This window comes from Odocoileus virginianus, chromosome 7 (genome assembly GCF_023699985.2).
Source record: "Odocoileus virginianus isolate 20LAN1187 ecotype Illinois chromosome 7, Ovbor_1.2, whole genome shotgun sequence".
Taxonomy (NCBI): domain Eukaryota; kingdom Metazoa; phylum Chordata; class Mammalia; order Artiodactyla; family Cervidae; genus Odocoileus; species Odocoileus virginianus.
The window spans coordinates 17888980-17916388 of NC_069680.1; the positions used below are offsets into that span (position 1 = coordinate 17888980).

At 37.6% G+C, this 27409-nt stretch overlaps 1 protein-coding gene across 1 annotated transcript in view; it reads left to right on the forward strand.

Moving 5' to 3' along the window:
* ATRNL1 (attractin like 1) overlaps window positions 1-27409 on the forward strand; it is a 751710-nt gene that overhangs the window by 117676 nt on the left and 606625 nt on the right. Inside the window, exons 10-11 of the mRNA XM_070470251.1 lie at window positions 4191-4345; window positions 26287-26371. Of these exons, the coding sequence (XP_070326352.1) occupies window positions 4191-4345; window positions 26287-26371 (240 nt within the window). The remainder of the gene's footprint in view (window positions 1-4190; window positions 4346-26286; window positions 26372-27409) is intronic.

Genomic DNA, 27409 nt, shown 5'->3' on the forward strand with positions numbered 1-27409 from the left:
TATGGGATAGGGATTTATGAATTGATGACAGCATGCGTATGCTAGCTTAGGTGAATCTACTTCATCCTATCAAGATTATGGGTGGGCTTCTTGTTGAAGTTCCTGAGGTAGTTAGTAGAAACCTTTGCCCTTCTTGGGTTTTGTACCCTGGTTGCTGAGAACTGTGTTTTCTCTCCCCTGCCGATCCCATGATTGTTTTGGATGGCGAGAAAAAGAAGTGGGCTTCTTGGGCCCCTGCTTGGGTGGACACTATTCACCTACTAGGCTCTCTCTTTGCTCATGGGTGAAACAGCAGCTTGAAGTTTCTCTTGGCAGTGAGCTGTTGCCTTGGGGCAGGTGAAGTGATAACGCTACTGTTACTAATCGCTTCAGTCCTGTTCTTGGAATTTTTGCTCTAAGTCGGGCTAGGACTTCTCTGCTGGACTGCTGGGCTCTCACAGATATACTCCTGTCTCCAAGTAGTTGACAAAATCACTGCTTCTGTGGGAGCACCACGGCGGTGTTGACTGAAAAAATAACGCACAACCTAAAAGTTGAGAATTATGTTTTGTTTGGTGGACAAATCTAAGGACTTAGGCCCAAGACACAGCATCTCAGATAACTCTGAGAGACTGCTCCAGAAAGGCAAGAGAGAAGCCAGGTTTATAGGCGTTTTTGCAGCCAAGTCCATGTAGTCAGAACATCAGAAGATTACTGTTACTTAAGGAAAACCAGACATCTCAGGTTAAGGAACTTAGCAGTGTTTTCTATGTATGAAAAGATACAAAGTCTAGGCTCACAGAAATCATTCCTGTGAGATGCACCTCAGCTCTCTGGGGCCAGTCTCTTGTGCTTCTCGTCCTGAATCTGCTCAGGGTGCTCTGTCCAGGGTGGCCTCGCTGGTGGGCGTTCTGTTTCCATTCTGAGTTTCCTCGGGGCTCACCATCGGGGCTGCAGTGTGACTGCTCGACGGCTGCGGCATTTTTTTTTTTACTGATGTGACAGGCAGTATTTTTTTTCTCAGCAGGAAAGTCTTACTCCAGCACCTTGATAATCACTCTCCCCTGTGTCTTCTTATTCTGGCTTATTAAAAAATTCAACATTTTCATATGCCATCCCATGGCCTTTTGGTCTTTAGTGAGATATTTATCTTACTGGGTTCTCTTGTGTGCAGAGAACCTTCTTTCTCTTGCTATTTGCAGGATTTTATCTTAGACTTTCAATATTTTTCCTATTGTATATCTGAATGTGGTTCTTTCTGTACTTTTTTCTTACTTGCAGTTTGTTGAGCTGCTTTGATATGCATGCTAATGTTTTTCATCAAATTTAGGAAGTCAGTCATTATTTCTCAAACAATTTTTTACCTCTTCCCCCTCTACCTTAGAACTCCCAGTAAATGCATGCTCTTGCTGTTAATGGTGGTGTATATTTCTCATAGACTGTTCATTTTCCTCTCTGTTTTTGGAATTGCAGAATCTCTACTGATTTATCTACTGGTCCACTGATTTTTTTCTTTTACCTGCTGAAATATGCTATTGAGTCTCTCTGCTAAGTTTTAAAATTTCAATTTTCTACTTTTCGACTCCAAATGTTTCTTTTCCTGGTTATTCTTCTTTGTTGATGCTTTATATTTAATAAGACATTGTTATACTTCTTTAAATTTTGTTTTCTTTAAGTCTTTTTAATAGCTGCTTTGGAATCTTTGTTTCATCTGGCATCTGAGTTCTCTCAAAGGTAGTTCTATTGCTTGCTTTTATTCCTGTATATGGTACGGGTCACACTTACCTATTTCATTGCACATGGTAATTTTCCCTGAAAGCCAGGCATTTTAGGCAATACATTGTGGCAACTCTGGATCCTGACTTTTCCTCCTCCCTGAGGCTGCTGTAATTTCATTTGTTTAGGGACTTGGCTGAATTCTTTTACTGAAGTCTCTTTCTTTCTCCACATGCATCCTCTGATGTTCCTCTTCAGATGGTGCAGGCTGGGGAGGCACATAGTCACCTTGGGATGATCGGGATTTTAGCAGTTCTTTGACTTTTTCCTCTGAGCTTTGTTAAGCTCTCTGCCTCTGTTTGTATCACCCTCACCCCCTAGCCTCCACTAATTGCCAACTGATAGCTCTGTTATTTTCAGCAAAACTCTGTGGGCATGAATTGCTTCACGGTCTGAATTGCATTTTATACCTACAGCGGTAGTCTTTGAGGCCAGTCATTGATGTTCTGACCTCAGTAAGGCTCTTCTTAGCTGTCTTTCCCCCTGATTCTCTCTGATAAACTTCTGGTTGGTCTATGTTTTAGCTTATTGTTCTCAGGTAGATACATGATAAACAACCTCCATTGTTTCTAAGAGTGCCTTTAAAGCTTGAAGCTTGCTGCCCTGTACCAAATGAGGTCAGGTTCCCTTGGGAGAGCTTTGGACCGACCTTTCCTTTTCGTAGGTTGCCCTCCCTGTGGAGGATAACCTCTCTGTGATTGCTTTGGAAATGTAGGTGGGGGTCCGTAGCTTGTTCTTTCAGTGACACTCCTGTGTTATGTGCATTGGATATTGATGGTAGCCTTTGCTGTTCTCAGCCTTCCTCTTTTATCTTGGAACTGCTGCCCTGTGAATTAGGGGTGAAGATTTTTGGGCCCTCATGTTCTTAACGTGTGTGGGAGGCCTGGTGTATAGCTTCCATCCTGTGAGTGGGAGCAAGGTAGAGAATAAGCACTCAGACCTCTCATGCTTTCCCCTTGAATAGAGCTTCTGCCACCAAGAGTTAGGGGGCATGAGAAGTATTGGCAGTCTGTTGCTCCTGAACTAGGAACTGAGGGATACAGGAGTATTCTGTCTCAACCGTACCAGCCTGGTGTTGAGCAGTCTTGCGGAACAGGTTGTGTATGTGTGGGGAGGTGGTGGTAATGGGAAGAATGAGAGTTGGTAATGAGTCAGAATCATGGACTGTTGCTGTTCTTGCTGAAATTTAGTTGATGTTCCTGGGTGATTATTTCTTTATTTGTTGTTGCTCTTAGCAAAAGTTTTTGAGATCCAAAAAAGACTTTTTTTAAAAAATAATTTTTACCAATTATAGTTCTTTCCCTGGGGAGGTTGTTTATGGATCTCCTTATATTGCCATTCTGGAGGTCAGTTCCAGTAAGCATCTGTTGTTGTTCAGTCGTTCAGTCATGTCCGACTCTTTGCGACCCCGTGGACTGCAGCACACCAGGCTTCCCTGTCCATCACCGACTCCTGGAGTTTGCTCAAACTCCTGTCCATTGAGTGGTATTAAATCTAAGGCTTTTAAGATACTATATTTGCCTTACTAACTGTACCATACATGTTAACTGTGTTTATATTATGATTCTTTGTACTAGGGATTTATTTATAAAGTATTGACTCGTATTGTCCTGAACCGTTGATATATATTAGTTCATTCAGGTAAAAAATATACTTGTGAACATATATTTATAGTTTTTCTCTCAGAATTACACTGTAATTAATTAAAAGAACATTTGTATTAATTTTATTGTTTCTCAAAAATGCATTGAGATTTTCAGTTATACACAATATAGATACACCTCAAAAATAATCTTAAGCAAGAGAACATGAATACAAATGAATACCAACTATGTCATTCCATTTTGTAAAGTACAAAGACAGCCATCTAGATTTTGCTATTAGAATCAGAATAGTGGTAATTTTTTATTTTTTGGTCTTAGTACTGGTTACTTAGTTGTGTTCATCTTGTGGAAATTCATTGGGTTTTAGACTTATGATATGTGCACTTTTATGTATATATTTATGAGTTAAAAACATTTTATTGGATCCATATGAGTCATATAGTTTTAACTGCATACTGTCTAAATTTATTACATTTAGCTATTTACTTACTTTAGTATTTAAAACTGATGATAAGTCGGTCCTCTAGTTTAAAGGAAATTTGTTTCCTACTTTTATAAATAAAAACAAAATGCAAAATATAAATTATTATGAAATCATTAATGATTATGTTTAATATTGTGTTTCCTCAAAGCATTTTAAGGTACTCTGAATCTCAAAGTATTTTCTAAAAATATTGAAGTTTAGAGGCCATTTGTTAAAAATAATAAAGCGTGTTACTTTCACAATTCCAAGGAAAATTCTGTATTCAAATTAGATCCTTTCTGTACTTGATATAAGATCAGGGAGGTCTTTTTATCTTTTGTAATACATTTTTAAATTTTATCCTGTAGGACTATTTTGAAAGAAAGTGGGTTTGCCAGATACCTTCATTCAGCTGTTCTTATCAATGGAGCTATGCTTATTTTTGGAGGAAATACCCATAATGACACTTCCCTGAGTAACGGTGCAAAATGTTTTTCTGCCGATTTCCTGGCATATGACATAGGTATGTATCTGTTAGGACTGTACGAAGTAGGAAATACCAGAAATTTTTCATGTAGAGGTTCTCAAATACATTACTAGACAGCATGTGTATATGTCATTTTAGACAGAGAAATTCAGTGGCAGATTTTGAAAGGAATTCTCTCCAATTTCAGCATAAATAATAGTATAGAGGAGGGGAACAAATGAAGTGAGGTGAATTAGTGGTGGAGGCAGGGGAATTGAGAAATCTGGGTGTGAATGTCCTATTCGAAGACTTTTATGTTTTGTATTCCTACATGAGCACTTTATTAGTCTGTTTTGTTTGACTATTACTGTGATAGTTTTGATAATGAATAGATATGAAGCACTATCAAATTTACATTACAGTGAGTAGGAATACAAGCATTTTAGATTTAGCGGGGATGAGCACAGAAAATTTTACATTAAACTCACAAGATATACTTTCATGGTATAGGAAGCCAATAGAATGAGAGAAAGAAATATAAAGATAGAAAAGCTAATGAAATAATATTTTGGGACAAAATGGAAACCCAGAGCATATCTGAGAATGGAAGTAACTAAGTAAGTTTTTACCAGGGACTTTAGAAATATGTCTATGATTTTAATTGATTTTAATTATCTTATCTATAGTCCTATCAATTTCTGAATGTTAAATAATGTATTTATTGAAATACTAAATTTAGCTACCTATTAGACCACTGTAGTGAAAAAATTTCTTCTCTCTGTATATTATAGCTGATACTTTAAATCTTTAGCAGTACTTAAGAGCACCTTTTATTGATTGTATGAAGTAATATGCCAATTTTAAGCTATTAAGGAACATTTTGATAAATAAAAATAAAAGAGACCAAAGAATAACACATTTAATAGATATAAGAAGTATATTTTTGCTCTTAAACATCATAATGGTACATAATCTACTTTGGAAAATTATTTCAAGTGTCAGCATATAAAGAAAATTATGAACTATTAATGAGCACTTTGATTTCTATATTATTGTAAGCATGTTTGGAAAGAAATTCCTAGTAATAAAGTTAGGCATAGTTCTAAAACTCTGTATTTGCATGTGAGTCATCATTGAAAATAATTCACTGTCTTTTAGAGCCTAAATAGTTAAATATCTGCCTTTTTGAAATAATAATTTGAAGTCATGATTCATGATGAAATGGGATTGATTGTCTTGGCTTTTGTAAGGCTTAAAAATCAGTGCCCCAGATCCAGAAAATCAGTTAAATGAAATACAGAATCTAGGCTGGCTAATTATGATCTGTCATTGCCAAGCTGGTGCTATCAGTGTATTATTTTGCCTATGGTGATGAGGCAGTAACCTTATTTCTCTGGAGGTGGATGAACATTTTATGTTTCTTTCTTCTAGGAATAAAAATCCTAGGAAAAGTGTAGAATTTTGTTGTTATGGCTAAAAATCCATGAAGTGAGATGTTGAACTTTTGAAAAAGATTCTTCAAGCAGCTTCTACTCAATTTCTATATTTTAATGAGAAAATTAATGTTGATCTATTTTGTAGCTGACATATTGGGAATTTATTTTTATTTCTTCCATATGGTTCAAGATGACCATATTTTAGGTTTTATGCATTTAAAATATACCAAGGTGAAAAACATTAGAAATATAAGTTTTTCAGAGAAAGAAAGGGCTCAGATTATCCTTATTCTAATAGCTACTCTTTATTAAGTCAGTTCCAAGAGCTAGGTAATATTGTTGCTGTTTAGTTGCTAAGTCATATCTGACTCTTTTGTGACCCCTGCCAGGCTCCTCTGTCCAGGGGATTTCCCAGGCAAAAGAATACTGGAGTGGGTTGCTATTTCCTCCTCCAGATCTTCCTGACCCAGGGATTGAACCTGTGTCTCTTGTATTGCAGGGATTTCCTGCTGAGTCACCAGGGAAGCCCTACAATAAGAGCTTTATTTACAATGTCTGTAACCTCTCTAATAACCTTGTAAACAAGATGTTAGTAAGCTCAATTTTAGATCATTAAGCACAAGACTAAAAGGAATTTGTCCAAAGCCCTGCAGGTGGTAAATCCAGGTTTTTAAAAAACTCCTAAATTGGTAGGCTTTCCACTTGACTACACTGTGGTGGTTAGTTGACTCCATGTTCTTAATTTTGACAATAAATTAAGAGACACTAAATTTTTAGTAATGTTTAGTAATTTTTAGTAATGTTTCTTAATGCTATGGAAAAAGTAAAAGTTGCTCAGTTGTGTCCAACACTTTGCAACCCTATGGACTGTGCAGTCCATGGAGTTCTCCAGGGCAGAATACTGGAGTGGGTAGTCTTTCCCTTCTTCAGGGGATCTTCCCAGCACCAGGATCAAACCCAGGTCTCCCGCACTGTGGGCAGATTCTTTACCAGCTGAGCTACAAGGAAAGTCCAAGAATACTGGAGTGGGTAGCCTTTTCCTTCTCCAGGGGATCTTCCTGACCCAGGAATCGAACTAGGGCCTTCTGTATTGCAGACAGATTCTTTACCAGCTGAGCTATCAGGGAAGCCCAATGGTATGGAAAGATAGAAGCAAATATTAGTTTCATTTTTCAAGGAAATTGTTAAAATTGGAGGAATAATAGCACGTTTTAACAGTATTGTTTCTTAACATAGGTTTTTGTTTGCCTTGTGCTAATAAATAACAACAAAAACATAAAACAGCCTTACAATCAATACAGGATAAAAGTATTTTGTTTTGCCTTATTTGATTATTTCTCTGCAGTTCCCAATAAAGTCTTCCTCCCCTGCCCAATCTGTATTTATTCTCCTGGGTTTGTATCATCAAATACGGAAATATTTTCTTGGGAAAGTGCTTTTCACATTTCAGAAAATGTCTTCCAAAATAATTGTTTTCCTTATGAAGTATAATTTTGTGGAAATAAAATACAACCATTGCATAATGAACCAACTAGGAAATAGATCCTTTTTGGGAAAAAATTCATGTTGCTAGTTTTTCTCTTTTGTACAGTACACTCAGAGTTTATGGCATATTTAATTGGAATGCACCGTAAGATTTAGTTGATTGCCTTGTGTTCTGTGATGTTTAGACAATAAAAATATGTATGGTAATACTAATTTTTCATTGCTCTAAAATGTACTATTTCAACCGTACTGCCATAGTAAATTTTATATAGCCAGTATCATTAATCTTTGAGGACATAACCTTGCCTTCCCAGTTCTCATTATACTATACTTGATGGATGTAGAAGGCATATGATGGTGATTTTCAAGCATGACTTACCTTGGCATTCCCTTTGAAGGTTGAAGGGAGAAATATCAGACCTCAATAATCTGATTCTCTTAGGTTAGGCACTGCATATTCATATTTTTAAAAAAAATGACTCAGGCACAAGTGATCATAGAACCAGCCTGATGAATGAGACTCAGTGGGCTCTAACAGATAAAATGATATGTTACTAAATTTTCTAGCTTGTAAATCTAACTTGGACACATTTTACATTTTATTAATTTTTTTTGTCATTGTTAGTGGTATCATTATTGCACTTAATTCAAGACTAAAATGAATCTGTATCTAGTAAAGATACAGCCTTGTAGTACTACTGAGGCTAAAGATGCAATGGAAGAACTTGTCTTACTGAGCTTATCTGAGGTTATTAGTTACATTTATACTTTAAAAAAAATAATAATTTATTTTTGGCAGTGCTGTGTGGCTTACAGGACCTTGGTTCCCAGACCAGGGAGCAAACCTCTGCCCCTTGTAGTAGAAGCACAGAGTCCTGACCACTGGACTGCCAGGGAATTACCGAGACATAGTTTTACTTTTCGGGGCTTCCCAGGTGGCTCAGTGATAGAAAACCTTCTTGCCAAGCAGGAGACATGAGTTTGATCCCTGAGTTGGGAGGATCCCCTGGAGAAGGGAATGGTGGCCCTTTCCAGTATTTGTGCCTGAGAAGTTCCAGGGACAGAGGAGCCTGGTGGGATGCAGTCCACAGGGTCACAAAGAGGCGGTCACACTTAGAGGCTAAATTATAACAGCAGCATTTATGCTTTTAAGCTGTTTGTCTGTAGAAAGTAAATTGTGTCATAAAAGTTAGTTTCATAGGGTCCATGGGATAAAAGGAATCAAGTAGTTTGTAAATTTTTCCTTTTTTTTAAAGTAAACCACCAGTCTTTTGAGGAGTTTGACTGAAGATTTCAACATTTGCAAATGAGAGATTTTCCTGAATTTAAACATACCTTAAAGTTGAATTGAATCTTGGGACATTATTTCAGAATTAGCAAAAAATATCTATTATAGGATTTTCAGTAGGCCTAACATAATTATGATGCTTTTAATCACAAGTGGTGGTTATTATTTTTCAGCTAGAAAACTTATCTAAGAGTTAGGAGAATGCATAGAATTCTGAAACAAGATGAAAGATAACTCAGATACATTGATTAATTTGTTGAGTAGGTTATTTCAGAGTAGGGTGTCAGATTTACATCAGAAATACATCGTGTAAAGTGAATTACCTAAACTTCAAATCAAACCAAAACAATAGCACAATTTAAAAAATATATTTCCTGCATATTACAGTTTTACTTATGCCATTTAACTTATTCAGTTCAGTTCAGTTCACTTGCTCAGTTGTGTCTAACTCTTTGTGACCCCATGGACTGCAGCGCGCCAGGCTTCCTTGTCCATCACCAACTCCCGGAGTTTACTCAAACTCATGTTCATTGAGTTGGTGATGCCATCCAGCCATCTCATCCTCTGTTGTCCCCAATCTCGCCTTCAATCTTTCCCAGCATCAGTGTCTTTTAAAATGAGTCAGTTCTTTGCATCAGGTGGCCAAAGTATTGGAGTTTCAGCTTTAGCATCAGTCCTTCCAGTGAATATTCAGGACTGATTTCCTTTAGGATTGACTGGTTGGTTCTCCTTGCAGTTCAAAGGACTCTCAAGAGTCTTCTCTAACACCACAGTTCAAAAGCATCAATTCTTTGGTGCTCAGCTTTCTCTATAGTCCAACACTTACGTCCATGCATGACTACTGGAAAAACCATAGCCTTGATTAGACGGATCTTTGTTTGCAAAGTATTGTCTCTGCTTTTTAATATGCTGTCTAGTTTGGTCATAGATTTTCTTCCAAGGAGTAAGCATCTTTTAATTTCATGGCTGCAGTCACCATCTGCAGTGATTTTGGAGCCCCCCAAAATAAAGTCTGCCACTGTTTCCACTGTTTCCTCATCTGTTTGCCATGAAGTGATGGAACTGAATGCCATGATCTTAGTTTTCTGAATGTTGAGTTTTTAGCCAACCTGTTCACTCTCCTCTTTCACTTTCATCAAGAGGCTCTTTAGTTCTTCACTTGCTGCCATAAGGGTGGTATCATCTGCCTATCTGAGGTTATTGATATTTCTCCTGACAATCTTGATTCCAGCTTGTGCTTTATCCAGCCTTGCATTTCGCATGATGTTAAATAAGTTAACTTATATGCATATAAGTTAAATAAGCAGGGTGACAATATACAGCCTTCATGTACTCCTTTCCCAATTTGGAACCAGTTTGTTTTTCCATTTCCAGTTCTAGCTTTTGCTTCTTGACCTGCATACAAATTTCTCAGGAGGCAGGTCAGGTGGTCTGGTATTCCCATCTCTTTAAGAATTTTTCATACTTATTGGTAGGCAGTAATTTAAAAACATAGTTTAAAAAACACTGCAAAATACTTAATTCCATATTTGAAGAAGTAATCTTATTTTAATTGGTAATATATAATAATCATCTTAAACACAGTGAAGTTATAGTTATGTATACACTTAAAATCACTTAACTAGTTTATGAAACCTAGCGTACATGTTTTTGTATAACCCTGTAAAGTGATACATATGTATACGCACACATAGATACATACAATATAAGGAATCATGTGCCTTTCAATTTTTTGGAACTCTCCAATAAAACTATAAAAATTCACATTTGCTCACTTTTCATGTTTTTAATTATTTTTATTTTTTGGAGGTTATTTTATTTGTCTTGTCTCTTTATTAATCAGAATTTCTGTATGCACTTTGTTAAATTCTTAGGTAGAGCTCTTCCTCGACAAAAGCAGCACCCCTTGTCCAGGTGAACTGTTTGTCCTGAAAGACCCAGTTTGTTTCTTTGTCAGAAAAACTTTAAAACCATCAAGTAATTTTTTCAATGAATGTTGCCAGCTGTTGACTGTTTTAAGCTTTCCTACATCCTTTGTCCAAAGTTCTCTTTTTCTTTCCATAATAAACTGTCGCATAGAAAAAATAACAGTTTCTTCTTTTTTAAAAAGAGGCCAGTAAGTAAAGGAGTAAGTGACCTTTCATTTTGAGAAAAGGGAGAACTAGTATTCCCTGAATGCTTCCTGTAGTGTTTTGTACTTTGCATTCATTTATAAGGTAATTCTCATAGCATCTCATAACACCTGTGTAAAGTGTATTATTATATTCATTTATAAAGGCAGAAACTGTGTTTTAGCATGACTAAATCCAAATTCACATAGATTGTAGGATGGTATATTCAGAATTTGAACCTAGGTCTAAGTTCAAAGTTCTTTTGATTCTACCACTGTACTATGTATTGATGTTTTCCTGATGTAACAGGGAAAAGTTTGAATGATCTTTAATTTGGGAAAAGGCATATATTTGTTAATGTGATGTGACACTCAAGAAAATTAGTTTTATTGATACATTTAATCAGTGACCTTTAAGTTAGAAAATCAAGAAGAATAATCAGCAGTAAATCTCTTTCTTAACAGATTTATAAGCATTTTGAGAGATTGTCTTGAATGCAAAATTTGGTGAATAAAGATTCTTGAAAGGAAATGTACACTGAAAGAAAAGTATTTAAATGTGGAGGAAGGCAAGGAACACAGCCATGAACAGAAAATCATAAAGTAAAATATTAGCAAATAGAATTCAGCAGTGTTTCAGTTATAATGAACTTTACCCAATAGGAATTATTGTAGGATTCCAAGTATGATTCATTATCAGGAAATCAGTAAATATAATTTATTACCTCAAGACTATTTACTGAAGCCAACAGGAAATCCACACTGTGGATTAAAACATGATAAAGTCATTTCAGTGGGAAGTGTCAAATAGTGATGCCCACTTTGCCTGATAGAGAGTGAGAAACTAAATAAATAATTGTGGAATGAATGCCAGAGGATAAAAATCCTGAGGGAAACTGTGGAGTTGAAACTGTGGGTACATTAAGTGTGCACCTTTTATTTTATTTTTAAAATTTTTTTAAGTGTGCACCTTTTAAAATATTAAGATAAATTTTTTACCTGGGGACGTGGGGGCCAGTGAAGCATCAGCATTTCAGGGTTAGGGGGGAAAAGATTTTTGGCAACATTCAGAAATATGGTTTTTTGGTACATAAGTATCCAAATGGTTAATACAAGTTTTTCTTCATATTCATCTAGTTTTGAGTCTTATACCTGTGACATGTGCTCTTTTTAGTGTATTTTGAGTGTGCAATTAAGACTGAATTATGAACTGGCATTTGAGATGGAGTATTAAATGAATTTGTAAAATGTGTCCTTAGAGTGTTAGAGATGCATATTTTCATGGAAGAATGTGAGTAGAAAAATTAGCCAATGAATGTGCATTTTTTTCCACCTGTATTGTTTTATGCATAAGTGGTGAAATAAATCTGTCTTTAAATTTCAACCTTTGTTTTTAATGTAACTATATGGTTCCTCATATGTAAATAGTCCTGTCAGCACAGTATTCTCATTGCTGAAATTTGTGTTTGAGAGAATAGTAACTCTTAATTTCTTGATCGTGTTTATTGAAAGTATGGTTTATAAATAAATATTTAGTACCTTGTAGCATGGATTTTTTAAAAGTCTGTATTCCAGAGAGTATATTTTACTTTGGCCTTTATTGCTGTGTGACTTTTCTGTTGGTATGGGATGGTATTTCTGTCAGTTTTCATGATGTCAATAACTGTGTGGAATTTGCTTTAGTCTGTCTATCCTTGAACTGTTTATGAAGTGATAATGACCTGAGTGCTCTGAAAATATATTTTCTTCTTGGCAAAAAATATGATTATAGATCTTGCAGTCAGACATTAATAATGTAAGAGACTTTATATTGTAAGAATGGAAAGAGACTACATGTAAACAAGTTATATTAATTTAATATGGAGCTTTAAAGGCATTTGATAATTTCTAGATTTTACAGAGAATCCTGATCAAGCATGTGAAAACTTAACAACACAATTTATCTAGCCCAGCATCCTCTTGATTTGTTATTGAAAAAGTTGGAAGGGATGCATGGAAAGTGTATTTGCTACAACCGTACCTATGTTTTTCTCTTCTCATTCTGTTGACAAATCCTGACAAGTGGGCAGATAACCAGCAAGCATGAAATGTCTCTATAGCTGCAAGATTACTTACCTCAACTAGCTTTTTATAAGCTTGCAAGTTAAATTTTCTTCTTCCTAAACAATTTTGGGAGCAAAAACAATTTACTAACTATTTTAAGAGGGAAGTTTGCGGTTATTACAGTGTATCCATCAGTACAGGTTAAGTTAGACCGAGGTAACAAACAACCCTGTCAGTTGGGATCCTCCGATAAACAGACTCTGAGACAGAGTTTAGTGTTCAGGATGCTAATGCGGTCCTTGGATTGAGCAGCTGTGAAAGAGAAGGGGAAGATGCAGGATTGGGCAGAAAGTACAAGTCAGGCAGACTTAAGTAACAGCCAGCAACCCCAGGGAAACTCGGGTTGAAATGCCCATCATAGGCATTCCTCATTAGGGTGAAATGGGCCTTGATGGGTCAGTGTACAAGGGTCGCTCCCAGGAAAGCAGGACCTTGGGTGCAGCAGCCATCCATAGCTAAGTCATCTCTGCAGGGGCTGGCAGCGGAGTGATGTCTACCAGTACTAAGTCCTTCCCTGAAGGGATGTTCAGGTAGTGCATTTCCATGGTCATCACAATTCATTCTTTGGACCACTCAACCCACTTCTAATCTATTTGTTAAACAGCTCCAGTGGGGGGAGCCTAGATTATCATGCTGGCTTATGTAAGTTCTCAGGGTTGTATCCATGTCCCTTGTCCATTATTCTTTCATGTCCCTTCCTGTCAGCTAGCCCCCCTCTGGGTGCTGTTGTCTTACCTAGTAGCATGACCCAGCACCTTGCCCTTAAGTATGTGAGCTCCTGATCACCATGTTCCTTCTAGCCTGGGTTACTGTACCCGCCCGTTTATAATCACACTTGGCAAAGGGACACCAAGAGACTCCTAAGTGTATTGTCTGTGTAACAGATGTATTCCCTTCCCTTATTTGTAACACCAGTTCCCCGCCACCACCTGCCCCCGCTGTGATGATCAGCTCCTTTTTTGCATGGTTGCTGGTCCCTTGAAACAAGGAGCCTGAAGTGTCCGAGTGGCAATTATAGCTTACAGTTAAATGGGACATTGCTATTTCTTCTGCCAGAATATTTTTCCCCTTGGAGAACAGTATCTCAAGTCTTGAAGTCCAAAATGAGGCCACAAGAAGTGGCTTTTACTCCTGGATTTTTGGGCCTACTGTGTGTTCTTCCTGTTGGTTATGTAGCACCATTTAAAGGTCTTAAGTTGAGGTATATCATACATCCTGGTGGGCTTTCCTTGTGGCTCAGCTGGTAAAGAATCCTCCTCCAATGCAGAAGACCTGGGTTCGATCCCTGGGTTGGGAAGATATCCTGGAGAAGGGAAAGGCTACCCACTCCAGTATTCTGGCCTGGAGAATTTCATGGACTATATAGTCCATGGGATTGCAAAGAGTTGGACGTAACTGAGCGACTTTCACTTCAACTACATCCTGGTTCTTTAGTTGTGCCTTATGGAAATCTCTAGCAAGTTGTGTGGTTTGTGATCTAGTGGGTTTTAAGGTAATGGGCCTATTTCTGTACCTTCTTTCCTGTGAAGTGTGTCTCCTAATACATGGGATCCCATGCTGGTTGATCAGACACTTCATCATTTCTATGATGATCATGCTGATTAAGACCCTATGGGCAGAAAAAGCAAACATGTATTCAAAATACATATTCTTGTCATAATGAATTATCAGCCCATCCAGAGCAGAAAGGGCCCAGCATAGTCAACTTGCCCCGAATGGCCAGTTGGTGTTCTTGGGGATTGGCCTTATCAGGGGGTCAGAAGTGATATCTCGTTATGAGGCTGGACACTTAGTGGTAAGAGTAGCTCCATCAACTTTTCTCAGCAGGAGCCCCAATTCCTGGATGACTTGCATCTCTGCTTAGTTCATGTGCTCATTTCGTTGGCACCGAGACATTCTGTGATAGAGACTGACTGGTGTTGGCTACCTCAGTTGTTCGTTTATTAGTTGTTTAATGTCTCTTCCATGTTGCATGCTCTCTGATGGCGTTTTACCTGCATCACAAAGACTGACATTCCACGCTTATCCAGGTACATCCATCCACATGTCTCTTCTCCAGGGCCTCCTTGTCTCTGATCTCCAGTGTTTATTCTTCTGGTCCCCTCACCAGCCTGCTCGGTCATTAACTACTGCTCCTGGGCCGTTTTGCTTTCCACTCAATGTACATGAGCATATTTCTCAAAGGCTTGCCCTAATTGGGAAGCTTTTTCCTTTTCTGCTGTTCTTCCAGGCCACCCCAGAGTGAAGCTGTCTTGTAGTGATAACCGTTTTTGAATTGTGCCCGCACACGAAGCTTCCGTGTTTGCCTTTGTCTCTTCTTGTTGTCTGGGCATCCAGGCTCCTTAATAGCCAAGGCTGTAAGGTGCAGGATGAGAGCGGAGGCAGCAATGGGAGAGGCCCTGAGGCCTGAGCTCCCAGCTCCTGCAGGTTGCTTGTGTACTGCTCTCTTGCTCATGCTTGATCTTGGATCAGCTTCCATTCTATGTTCCTGTGATTACTGATGACAGAGACAACTTCAGGAAACTCTGAGAACATGGTCACTTAATAACCCATGGCAAGCTCTCCATCTCTGCCAGGGCTCAATAGTGTGGTGGGACTAGAGATGTACAATTTTCCACTGCAGATGGCAGGGCCTTTGACCTGTGTGTTGGGTTTTCTTTCGGAGTCATTCACAGAAGCTTTCCAGATAATTCCACATGATACTTTTTTTCCAACAGTGACTCCACCAATAGCTATAGTATCTATTGGGTCATGTGGCCCTAGCTGCAGGGCTGTTTGCACTGTGTCCTGGATCTATAGCAGAACTGTTTTCTGCTGTGATGTGTACTCAAGGGCTGGTGGCCTTTGACATTTTGCATTATACGGGTTTGAACACTATTCCCAGGAATGGAATATACTGCCTTCAGAACCCCCAAAGACCTAATGGGGGTTTGCTTTCTTCCTTGCAGTGGGAGTTGAAAAGTGAAATAATTGGTATTTCAGTTCAGATAAGCTATCTCAGAATGTTCTCAACCTCCAGATTCCTAAATAACTTAGTAACATGGAAGGTCTCTGAATCTTTGTAGGTTTTATCTTCCACCCTTTGAAGTATCTATGTCTTGACACGGCCTCCATTGCATTACCAGCTCTTATTCATCTGGCACTATTAGAATGATGTCATTGATGTAGCAGAAAAATAAAATGTTCTGCAAGATGTTCAGTTGGACCAAGTGTATTCTAATAAAAGTTAACATAACCCTGAAGCAAAATTTTGAATGTATGCTCTTCTTGTCCATATGAATGCATACTGCTCAAGGTCCTCTTTTCTGATAGGGCTAGAAAAGAACACATTCATCCAGCATTCTGTAGGTTATTTAGAATAATACTAATGTGTCCCAATCTCTCCCTCTGAAATGTAACAGTATTTTAAAACTTATTTTATAACCAATGGGTAACAGTTCTTTTTCAGTGTAACAGTCAAGGACCCAAGGTGGGGATGATGCCATTTGCCAAGAATGTCTATTCCAATTATTCAATTATTAATCTACAGACTTAGGTTATGACCACTCCATAGGCCTGCAGACCCAGTGGCTCATCCCTTGGCCAGGATGCCTTTAATCTCATCATCCCCATATTGTCCCTACTGTACAGAGAGGCTATGATGTGCTAGTGTCAACTCAGACCTTGTGTCCAACAGTACCTGACATGTTTGTGGTTGTTTCTTTCTCTAGGCTGGGGTTACCCCATAAAATGACCATTGGTACCTTTGAGGAAGAACTAGAGACTCTTACCATATACACTTGCTGTGGTATTAACAGGGTCCTTCTTCCTGGGCTCCAGAATTTTAAATGTATCAACTCTGGATTTAAAAAGTGACTCAAGTCCAGAAATTGAGTGGTGAATTATGACTTTTCATTGCACCATCTGCCATCCAAATTCTGATCATTTATCCTTGATTTCTTCCGATGACACGTTAGGTAGCACCCTCGCTTGCTACCCATCTATTTTGCTTCTCGGGATGCTGTGTTCTATTAAATGTCTCTAATTCTCAACAGGTCAGTCCCCTTGACTAATACTCCAACCTTGCTACTTATTACAATAATTTCACCAGTTAAGTGTCACCAGCTGGCCCCAGTTTTCTTGTTGTCTCTGTCACTGAGCACAGTTCTGTTACGTTTTTTTATACCTCACCTTAGGCCCGTGGAGGAAAGCCACCGCTTTCTTAGTGATGCCAGTATCCCTCTCAGCATCACATCATGGCTTCAGTAAATAGCATTCTTTCTGGTCTGTTCTGTATGTGTAATGAACTGGTGGGTTGTCTGGTGTTACACAGAATATCATGATAGAAAGCTTTGAGCCCATGGTCACCTAGTTGTCCATGTCAAGCACTCCATCTCTACCATGGCTGAATAACATGACAGGAATAGAGGTGTAAAGATTTCCACTGCAGATGGCAGGCCTTTGACATGTTTGTAGAATCTGCATTGGGATTCTTTCACAGGGACTTTTCTGTATATTCCACATGCTACTTTTCCCAACAGTGACACTGTCGTATTCCTAGACTTTTAATCTCTGCTTTTCATGTTTGTTATGACATTTTGACTTGACTTAGCATAGCCTAATTTTCCACATTTCTAGAAGTGATCCTTTTCCCCCCAGTTTTATTGAGGTGTAGTTGATAAAACTGTAACATATTTAAAGTGTACATTTTGATGATTTGATATAAATTCACGTTGTGAAAGGATTCCCCCCCCCCAATCTAGTTAATTAGTACACCCATCATCTCCTCACAAAGTTTCTTTTTTTATGTGTGAGAACATTTAAATTCTACTCACTTAGCAAATCTCAGTTGTACAGTGCTGGGTTAGCAACTGTTGTCACCAAGTTATACTTTAGATCCTAGACCATATTGTCTTATAACTGAATGTATGCACCTTTTCATCAGCCTCTCCCTATTTCTCCCACCCCTGGAAACCACTTTTCTACTCGCTGTTTCTTTGAGTTTGACTTCTTCTTCTTTTTTTTTTTTTAAGATTTCACATATAAATAATTTGTTGTTTTTCAGTTGTCAGGTTGTGTCCAACTCTTTGCAGCCTTGTGGACTGCTGCATGCCAGGCTCATTATTTGTCTTTTTCTGTCTGGCTTATTTCTCTTAGCATAATACCTTCAAGCTCCCATACATATCACAAACAGAATTTCCTTTCTTATGACTGAATAATGCTCCATCGTAGGTATATACCACATCTTCTTTATCCATTGATTTATTGACGGACCCTTAGGTTGTTTCCGTAACTTGGCTATAGAATAATGCTGCAGTGAAAGAGAGTGCAGATGTCTCTTTGAGATCTTGCTTACATTTCCTTTGGATATATACCCAGAAGTGGGATTGGCGCATCATATGACAGTTCTATTTTGAGTTTTTTGTGGAATGTCCATATTGTTTCCCATAGTGGCTGCACCAGTTTATATTCCTGCTGACAAGGCACCTGGGTTTCCTTTTATCCACATCTTTGCCAACACTTGTCATCTCTTATCTTTTTGGTGATATCCATTCTGTCATGTGTAAGGTGATGTCTCTTTGTGGTTTTGATATGCGTTTTCCTGATGACTAGGAACGTTGAGTACCTTTTCATGTACATGTTGACCATTTGTGTGTCTTCTTTGGAAAAATATCTTTTCATTTCCTCTGCCTATTTTTTAGTCATATTGTTTGGGCTTTCTTTTTTTTTGCTATTGAGTTAAGTGAATTCCTTATATATTTTGAATATTAACCCCCCTATAAGATATATGATTTAAAACATGTTCTTCCACTCAATAATAAATTACTTTTTCATTTTGTCGATGGTTTATTTTGCTGTGAATAGGGGTTATCTTAGTAGTGAGTTCATACTATCTTCCAGGGTTCTTGTAAGGAAATGAATCCTAAGTCTTGCATCTTGGAGAGTGCTTTCATGTAAATAAATTCTTCCTAATCCATTATAAGGTTCTCACCCTTTTGATCAAACTCCCTTCGACAACTCACACCTTGTGTACTCTCCCAGCTGTTGCCAATGTGTGCTGTCTGGGTCTTACAGATCATTTAGGATGTAGCCTCTTTCTTTTCTTAGAAGTCCCAGCCTGAATCTGGCAAGGTTATACTGTGCCATGTTACATGCCTAGTGGCCATTATGAACAGTGTGAGCAGATTCTGAACTAAGGTACAGGTCTTGCTGAAGGGAGGCCTCTGCATTGTGTTCAAGCAAGGGTAGAGTACTGTCTCTCAGTGGGGTAGGGTAGACCACTTCTGCAGTCTCAGCCGATAGAGGAAAATTTGAGAATGCGAAACTTGGGGAGATTTTCAGGAGCATCAACTCAGATGTCCCCATCCCTTGTGCCAGGGTCTTTTTCTCTTCTTGTCAGGACCTTGTCTTTGGAATAGTGGACTTTCTTTAACTAGCAGACTCTCTATATTTAGGAGCCTATTTATAAGGCACTAAGGAGGCCTTCTGCTTTCCCAACCTTTCATTATCTTTTTCTAGAGCTCAGTATGACTAAACAGTAGATGTGAATTCTGCTATAGTAATACTTTTAATATTAATGCTTCTCAAACGTCTAATACTTCACACCTGTAGAGGATTACGTTCCATGGGCACACCTTCCTAATATACCACACTGGTTTAAGTTTTAACAGTTGGATGACCACCTTGTGCTGGCTGCTATCTGTGCCCCACTTACCACCAGTGATGGATTCTTCTTTATTAGCCTTGCAGTCTGTGCTTCAGCTCCCAAACTCCATTTTATTTCCTGTATTCTTGTACCACTCTTGGCACCAAATGCCATAATTTGAGTTCTCTGGGAAACAGACTGTTATGATAGAGTTTAGTATTCATGATGTCCATTGGGAGTGTCCTTAAGATCAGTGTCTCCAAAGAGGCAGAGGAGGAAGCAGGGTTGGACAAAGGGAAAGTGATGCTGGAAGGAAAACCTCAATCAGCCCTACAAGGATCTCCAGAGATAAAATTATTGCTCAGAGTTGTTCTATATTGGGCTGACGTGGCGGGATATTCAAAACCCTTCTTTGATCAACCTTTGCTTATAGGTCATCCTTGGAAAGATGTGTCCTTGAATGAAGTGACTCTCTGCTACTGAGACAGTTCCTGAGCTTAAGCAGATGACTGTTCACTGACAGCATTCTTAGCGACACAGTTTCTGCCTTGAATGATGGTCTAGGCAGCTCATATCAATGTCCATTACAAATCTTCAAAATTCAGAAGATCAACACCAATAAAAGTTTATTTTTCACTCCTGATTCATGTCTAGTGATGGTGGGGAGGACAGATATGCCTACTGTATCACTTGGGGATTAAGGCTACATTGCATTTTCTTTCATTGGCAATTAAATGGCTCCATCCAGAAATGGCGTTATCACTTTAGCTTGCATTTCCTTGACTAGACCAAGTCATACTGTCACATCCATGTTCTCAGGAGTATGGGAGTATCATTCTGCCATAGGTCTTAAGGAAGAGAACTGGAATATTTGTTGAGCAGCACCAATGTCTGCCACAAATATTGTCTATAATTATTTTTGAACATTTAGTATAATTGAAGGTGATGTTCTAGAGATAGTTATAAAACCTTCACCTCCTACTACTGCATATGTTAAAAGGCAAAGAATTTTAGAAGTAGAATTGTGTTGTTTTATTATTTGTCAGAATTAATTGCTCTCGTGTAATTAAATACTGTACTGAATGCTTTTCTTTTGAAGGGATTTGAGTACTTAAAAAAGAATATTATTGGATTTTTATTTTCATGAAGTTAATGTTTATATCAAAAAGGATCTTTTGATGATGTGTTGAGGCAGTATAGCATAAAGAAGTTAGAGATCTGGTTTTGTTTTGACTTTAATATTTAATGACTTCAAGGTCCTAAAGACTCTTTCCCTGTTTTTAACAGTGACAAAAATATTTACTCCTCAGAGTTGTTCTGAGAAGTAAATATTTTATAGCACTGGTAAGCAATTAGCATATTATTTTTACTAGGTAAAAGGTCATGGCTGCCACTTATTTTAGGAATCTTTACCTGTCTAAAAGGGCTTTCCCTGTGGTTCAGTGGTAAAGAGTCCTCCTGCAGTGCAGGAGACCTGGGTTCATTCCCTGAGTCAGGAAGATCCCCTGGAGGAGGATATGGCAACCTAATCCAGTATGCTTGCCTGGGAAATCGCATGGACAGAGGAGCCTGGTGGGCTGCGGTCCATGGGGCTGCAAAAGAGCTAGACACGACTTCGTGACTAAACACCGCCACCGCCACCGCCTGTCTAAACAGACTATGCAAGGTTTGGTGAATTCTTCAGTTAATGTTATACAGTGTTATTATAGTGATTAAAAGTGTTTTTTAACTATTAGAAGCAGCTATATGCTTTTCTATTTTGGGCTTCCATAGCCTGTAGAATGGAGAAGGAAATGGCAGCCCACTCCAGTATTCTTGCCTGGAGAATCCCATGGGCAGAGGAACCTGGGGGGCTTAAGTCCATGGGATCACAAAGAGTCGGACATGACTGAAACGACTTAGCACAGCACACAGCACATAGCCTGTAGTAAGGGATCAGGGGACATTTTTTGTGGTGAGCCTGGTGGGATTATTTGACTTTTAAACTTTGCGTGTGTGTGTGTGCATGTGTGTGTATGTATATGCAATTGGAGTAAAAATAAACCATGGCAGTGTAGAAATGAAATGAGACAAATAGTGAGTCAGGGATAAATGCTCAAAAAATGGTTCTAGGCATTTGGTATATTGAAATATACTGAGAAGTATCTGGGAAATGTGGTATATGGGAAAAATTAAGTTAGATCCATGCAACAAATGCAAAATAACTTCCAAATGGATTGAGGATAAGAATAGTAAAAGCCAAACTGTACATCTTTGAAGAAAATTAGAGATTACCTTTAACATCTTGAGGTAAGATTAAAAAGTGCAAATCACAAGGAAAACAGTAAGTTTGACCAAGTTAATGTACAAGCTTTCTGTTCAGTAGTGCTCCAAAGAAGATATACAGGTGGTCCAATAAGGAAATTAAAAACACCCAACATCACTAATCATTAGAGAAATACAAATTAAAACCACAGTGAGATACTACTTTACACCCGTTAGGGTGGGTGTAAAATAATATCAAGAAATAGAAAATAGCAGTTTTTGGCGAGGATGTGGAGAAATTGAAACCCTTGTGCAATGCTGAGGGGATTGTAAATGGTGTGGCCACTATAGGGAAGGGTATAGAGGTGCCTCAAAAACATAATGATCTAGCAATTCTACTTCTGGGAATATACACACAAAAAATTGATGACAGGGAAGGAACAGATATCTGTACATCCATTTTTCTAGCAGCATTACTTACAGTAGCCCAAATCTGGTAATAACCTACATATCAATCTATGGGTGAATAAACAAAGTGTTGTGTAGTTCAGTCGCTCAGTCATGTCCAACTCTTTGTGACCCCATGGACTGCAGCATGCCAGGCTTCCCTGTCCATCACCAATCCCTGGAGCTTACTCAAACTCATGTCCATTGAGTTGGTGATGCCATCCAACCATCTCATCCTCTGTCATCCCCTTCTTCTCCTGACTTCAGTCTTTGCCAGCATCAGGGTCTTTTACAGTGAGTCAGCTCTTCGCATCAGGTGGCCAAAGTATTGTGGTTTCAGCTTCAACATCAGTCCTTCCAATGAATATTCAGGACTGGTTTCCTTTAGGGTGGACTGGTTGGATCTCCTTGCAGTCCAAGGGACTCTCAAGAGTCTTCTCTAACACCACAATTCGAAAGCATCAGTTCTTCGGCACTCAGCTTTCTTTGTAGTCCAAATCTCATGTCCATACATGACTACTGGAAAAACCATAGCTTTGACTAGATGGACCTTTGTTGGCAAAGTAATGTCTTTGCTTTTTAATATGCTGCCTAGGTTGGTCATAGCTTTTCTTCCAAGGAGCAAGCGTCTTTTAATGTCATGGCTGTAGTTATTATCTGCAGTGATTTTGGAGCCCAAGAAAATAAAGTCGGTCACTGTTTCCATTATTTCCCCGTCTATTTGCCATGAGGTGATGGGACCAGATGACATGATCTTAGTTTTCTGAATGTTGAGCTTTAAGCCAACTTTTTCACTCTCTTGTTTCATTTTCAAGAGGCTCTTCAGTTCTTCTTTGCTTTCTGCCATAAGGGTGGTGTCATCTGCGTATCTGAGGTTGTTGATATTTCTCCCAGCAATCTTGATTCCAGCTTGTGCTTCCTCCAGCCCAGCGTTTCTCATAATGTACTCTGCATATAAGTTAAATAAGCAGGGTGACAGTATACAGCCTTGACATATTCCTTCCTGATTTGAAACCAGTCTATTGTTCCATATCCAATTCTAACTGTTGCTTCTTGACCTGCATACAGATTTCTTAGGATGCAGGTCAGGTGATCTGGTATTCCCATCTCCTTAAGAATTTTTCACAGTTTGTTGTGATCCACACAGTCAAAGAATAAATTATAACAAATTTGACTGCTCTAGCAGTCAAACACTAATAATACAATAATATAATAGTAATATGTTAATAATATAAATATAATACTATAATAGTAATTATATATTATACTATAATATAATTATATATTATAGAATAAAATCAATTTAATAATATATTAATATTTCACTGTATATACAAAAGTTTCATGTATGCATACAAATGTATATATTATTAATGTTCTGGGTTAAAAAGGAAGGAAACTCTGAAACATTCTGCAGTATAGATGTACTTTGAATACATGCTGAGGGAAATAAACCAGCCACAAAAGGACAGATACTTCATGATTTTATTCATTTGAGGTGTTAGAGCAGTCAAACTTGTGGGCAAAAAAGTCAAATAATGCTTACCAGGGGCTGGGGTAAAGAGAAATGGGTAGGTATTGTTTAATCAGTACACAGTTACAGTTTGTGAGATGAAGATAGCCCTGGAGATGGAGGATGATGATGATTTCTAAATAGTGTGAGTGTACTTAATGTCACTGATCTGTTCTCTTTAAAAATGGTTAAACTGGTGAAAAAAAAACAAAAAACAGGTTGAACAGAATAAGCAAGGTGGAGAAAAATCCACATAGTTTGCATAGTTTGGTACCAGTTGTATTAATATAAAGTTATATAACCTACAAAAATACTCTGCACAGATCATAAATATGAACTTGATAAGCAAATACAGGATAGTGGTTGCATCCAAAGACAGAAGACATAAAGCAATCAAATTTGAGAGGGAGTATCCAGGGAGCCGCCATCGTATATGTAATGCTTTCTTTAAAACTCTACCATAGACATGGTAAAATTCTGGGTTTGACAAGTCTGGGTACTGGTGTGTAGGTATTTATAATGCCATTGTTTTTACTACTCTGTATGCCTAAAATTTTTTCTTCTTTCCTGAAGACAGTAGCTTGTAGAACTGAAAGAATTCTTATAAAAGCCTAATTTTTAGAAAATGACCTTTATTCTCTCAGCTCTTTTTCCTGACTCACTTAAATGGTTTCTCTGGGCATTTTTCCTGGTTCTCATCTCTGAAATTGCTCTTCCCCTTCCTGCTGAGTTGTTTTGGATGATGGGCCAAATTACTTATTCTTCAGTTCTGGATTGGCTCATATTATTGGGTCACTTTCTTTTCTGGACACCAGATGTCCCCAAGATGATGCTGGAGATGATTCTTCTTTGAAGGTTTTTATGATAAACTGGTTTCCAGAAGTCCTTCTCTTTCATTTGACTCTGTTTCCTTTCCTTGAAGCATATTCAAGTTTCTAACTCTTGCTGGAATACTGTATTCAACACACAATTTATGAATTATTGGCCATGTGAGGGTGTGTGTGTGTGTGTGTGTGTGTTGGGTTTTGGTGGCGTGATTAAAATCTATCTATGCTAACTCATTGGCTGTCTCTAACATTTTCATCTCTTTTCTTTTTCAAAGTCTTTACCCTTTACAAGTCACCCCTTCTCTCCAAATGGGAATAATCTTTCAGAATCCCATCAATATACTTTTATAAATCAGGCATTCATAAACATAATTTATAGCAAAACAAAGGTAATCTAATGGGCCTTAAGGACATTGCTTAACTTCTCCTGGGTCTCATTCTTCATTTCTAGCATATGGTGATACCTGCTCAGTCAGCCTCACTGGATTCTTAACAAAGACTATTTAAATTATGCAGATGAAAGCACTTGGAAATTTTTAATATTACTATGTGCATATTAATGCACACTTCTTAAGTGAACTTTAGCATGTAAAAAAATGGTAGACTATGAATGTTACATGTAGGCCTTTATAATAGTTCTCAAAATGTGATCTTCAGAGCATTGTATCCTGGGAATGTAAATAGATGCAATGTGAGTAGTGGCTATGGATAAAACATTGGGAAACACTGGGTTTAGTAAAGTTAGGCTTCTGTGCCTTTGTGCTCTCTTTATTCAGAGTATTTAGTAAGTTCATGTACTTTGTGAGCTAAAAAGATTATATCAACTTAAAAATACCCCTTTGGTGGAGGGTATTTAGGTACTGTGGGAGATACAACCCAAGATATATTTTATTACTCTGAGTCTTCCAGTTTAATTTTCTAAGCTATGATTTTGGTTTTTCTAATTCCCTTGATCTTTACTAGTAATAGTATTGAAATGAAACCAAATTTATTTTACTTCTGGTGTAATATATATGGCTGTTTATATAGGAAAACAAGTAATTTAAACAATTACAACTAATTGTATTTTAGATTATTTTTTTCTGTTTTAGAAGGGCTTCTAAGTTGCCAAAATATGGAAAAAACTGTTTTTAAAGCTTGTTATACCTATGTAGTTATATTAAATACCTGGATATGTTTTTAAATAGGTTACACCTAAGAGGATAAAATCTAGAACACTGTCTTGAGAATGTTTCTAGTCACTGAATACTGAATTATTTGACATCTCAAAATCTCTAATAATATATGTGTGGATTCTGACGTTATATTTAAATGAAAAAATTTTCTTTAATTGATTTTCTTTCCATAATCTTTATGTAGCTAATGAACTGTTTAGATTTTTTTCATTTGTCCTGTTTTTTGCAACTAAAGCTCTTCTTTGCATAAAGTGAAAACTTCTTTTGAAATATCATATTATTAAACTGATTTAAACATTTTATTTTGATGATTCCATTTTAGGCTCTCTCTCACTTATATTCTATTTAATTTTGCATGCATACATGTAAAATTTGATTTAATGGTTTAACTTTATGATACATTTTCCCAATATTGATGTTCATGAATTTTGCCATATGAGCCTTGTTTTATTTAATAAAATGTCATTGAAATTACCCTCCAAAATAAAGTACACCTAATTTGTTTCCTTTTTTCCTTTATTCTCATACATATAAAATTATTTGTGAGAATTTTAGACAGAAGTTATTTTTATTTAAGGAATAATGCTAGTTGAGTAATGACGTTAAATTGTAGGTCATGGGAAATTAATGAAAGGCCTCTTAATTTGAAGTATTGTATCTTTATTTGTCCAGTGATTATTTTGTAGTATGTGTCTTAAATTGTTCTTTTATTTCATATTTTGTTTTGCTGTTTTCATTTTTCTAGCTTGTGACGAATGGAAAATACTACCGAAACCAAATCTTCATAGAGATGTCAACAGATTTGGTCACTCTGCAGTTGTCATTAATGGGTAAAAGAAGCATGTTTACCAGTCATACTACTTACATATTTTGTTATTCTTTAAGCAAATGATTGTTTGTAATCAATGGCATTGTAGTTTTATGTATCGCTTCAATACCGTGGGAATAAATTTTGGTTCATTAACCATTATCCTTCTTGCTTTTCTGTTTAAATTTATTTAAGGGGCAGGGGTGTATCAGAGGAAGGGTGCTGAGACAGAGCTTCAGATACTCTGTGAAGTTTTCATCCTGCCTTAATTTCTTTTTCCAGAGATCAGATCATGAATGATTTCCCTAAAAAATCAACCTGAAGTTATAGAAAGGCTAGCCACATATTTCTATTGAGGAGAGCAAGGGAAGTGAGAATAATTAGGTTCTCATTTTGGTTCTGTCATTACTGAATGTGTGATTTTTGACAAGCCACTTAACCTCTCTGGCTTTTTCATGCGTGCATGCTCAGTCGCTTTAGTCCTGTCCTATTCTTTGTGACGTTATGGACCATAGCCTGCCAGGCTCCTCTGTCCAATGGATTCTGCAGGCAGAAGTACTGGAGTGGGTGGCCATGTCCCCCTCCAGGTGATCTTCCCGACCCAGGGATCAACTTGCATCTCTTACGTCTCCTGCATTTGCAGGCGGGTTCTTTACCATTAGCACCACCTGGAAGCCCATCTGGCCATTAGTGCCCTTATATTCCCTGGGAATTTGGACTCAATGATCATTAAGTTACCTTCCTCCTGTGAGGTAGTGTGATTTTGCTATTTCTATAGCAAAAATTCATTAATGTGGACTCATGACAGTAAACAGCATGCTGGATCATCCATTAGCTTAAAATTTGTGATTCCTAATGACATTTTTATAAGGTCATTTTATTACTACCTTATTCTAATTATGTAAAAATTATCCAATATGATACTAAAAATAAAACCGTGTGAGTGGTATCAGTTGGGTTTTGAAATGGAAATAAGTGAAATCCAGAGTGTAAACATAAAGACTCCATGCTTCTCTGTTGAAAATTGCGTTTCGTTGATTTTTATTTTACTTTTTAAATA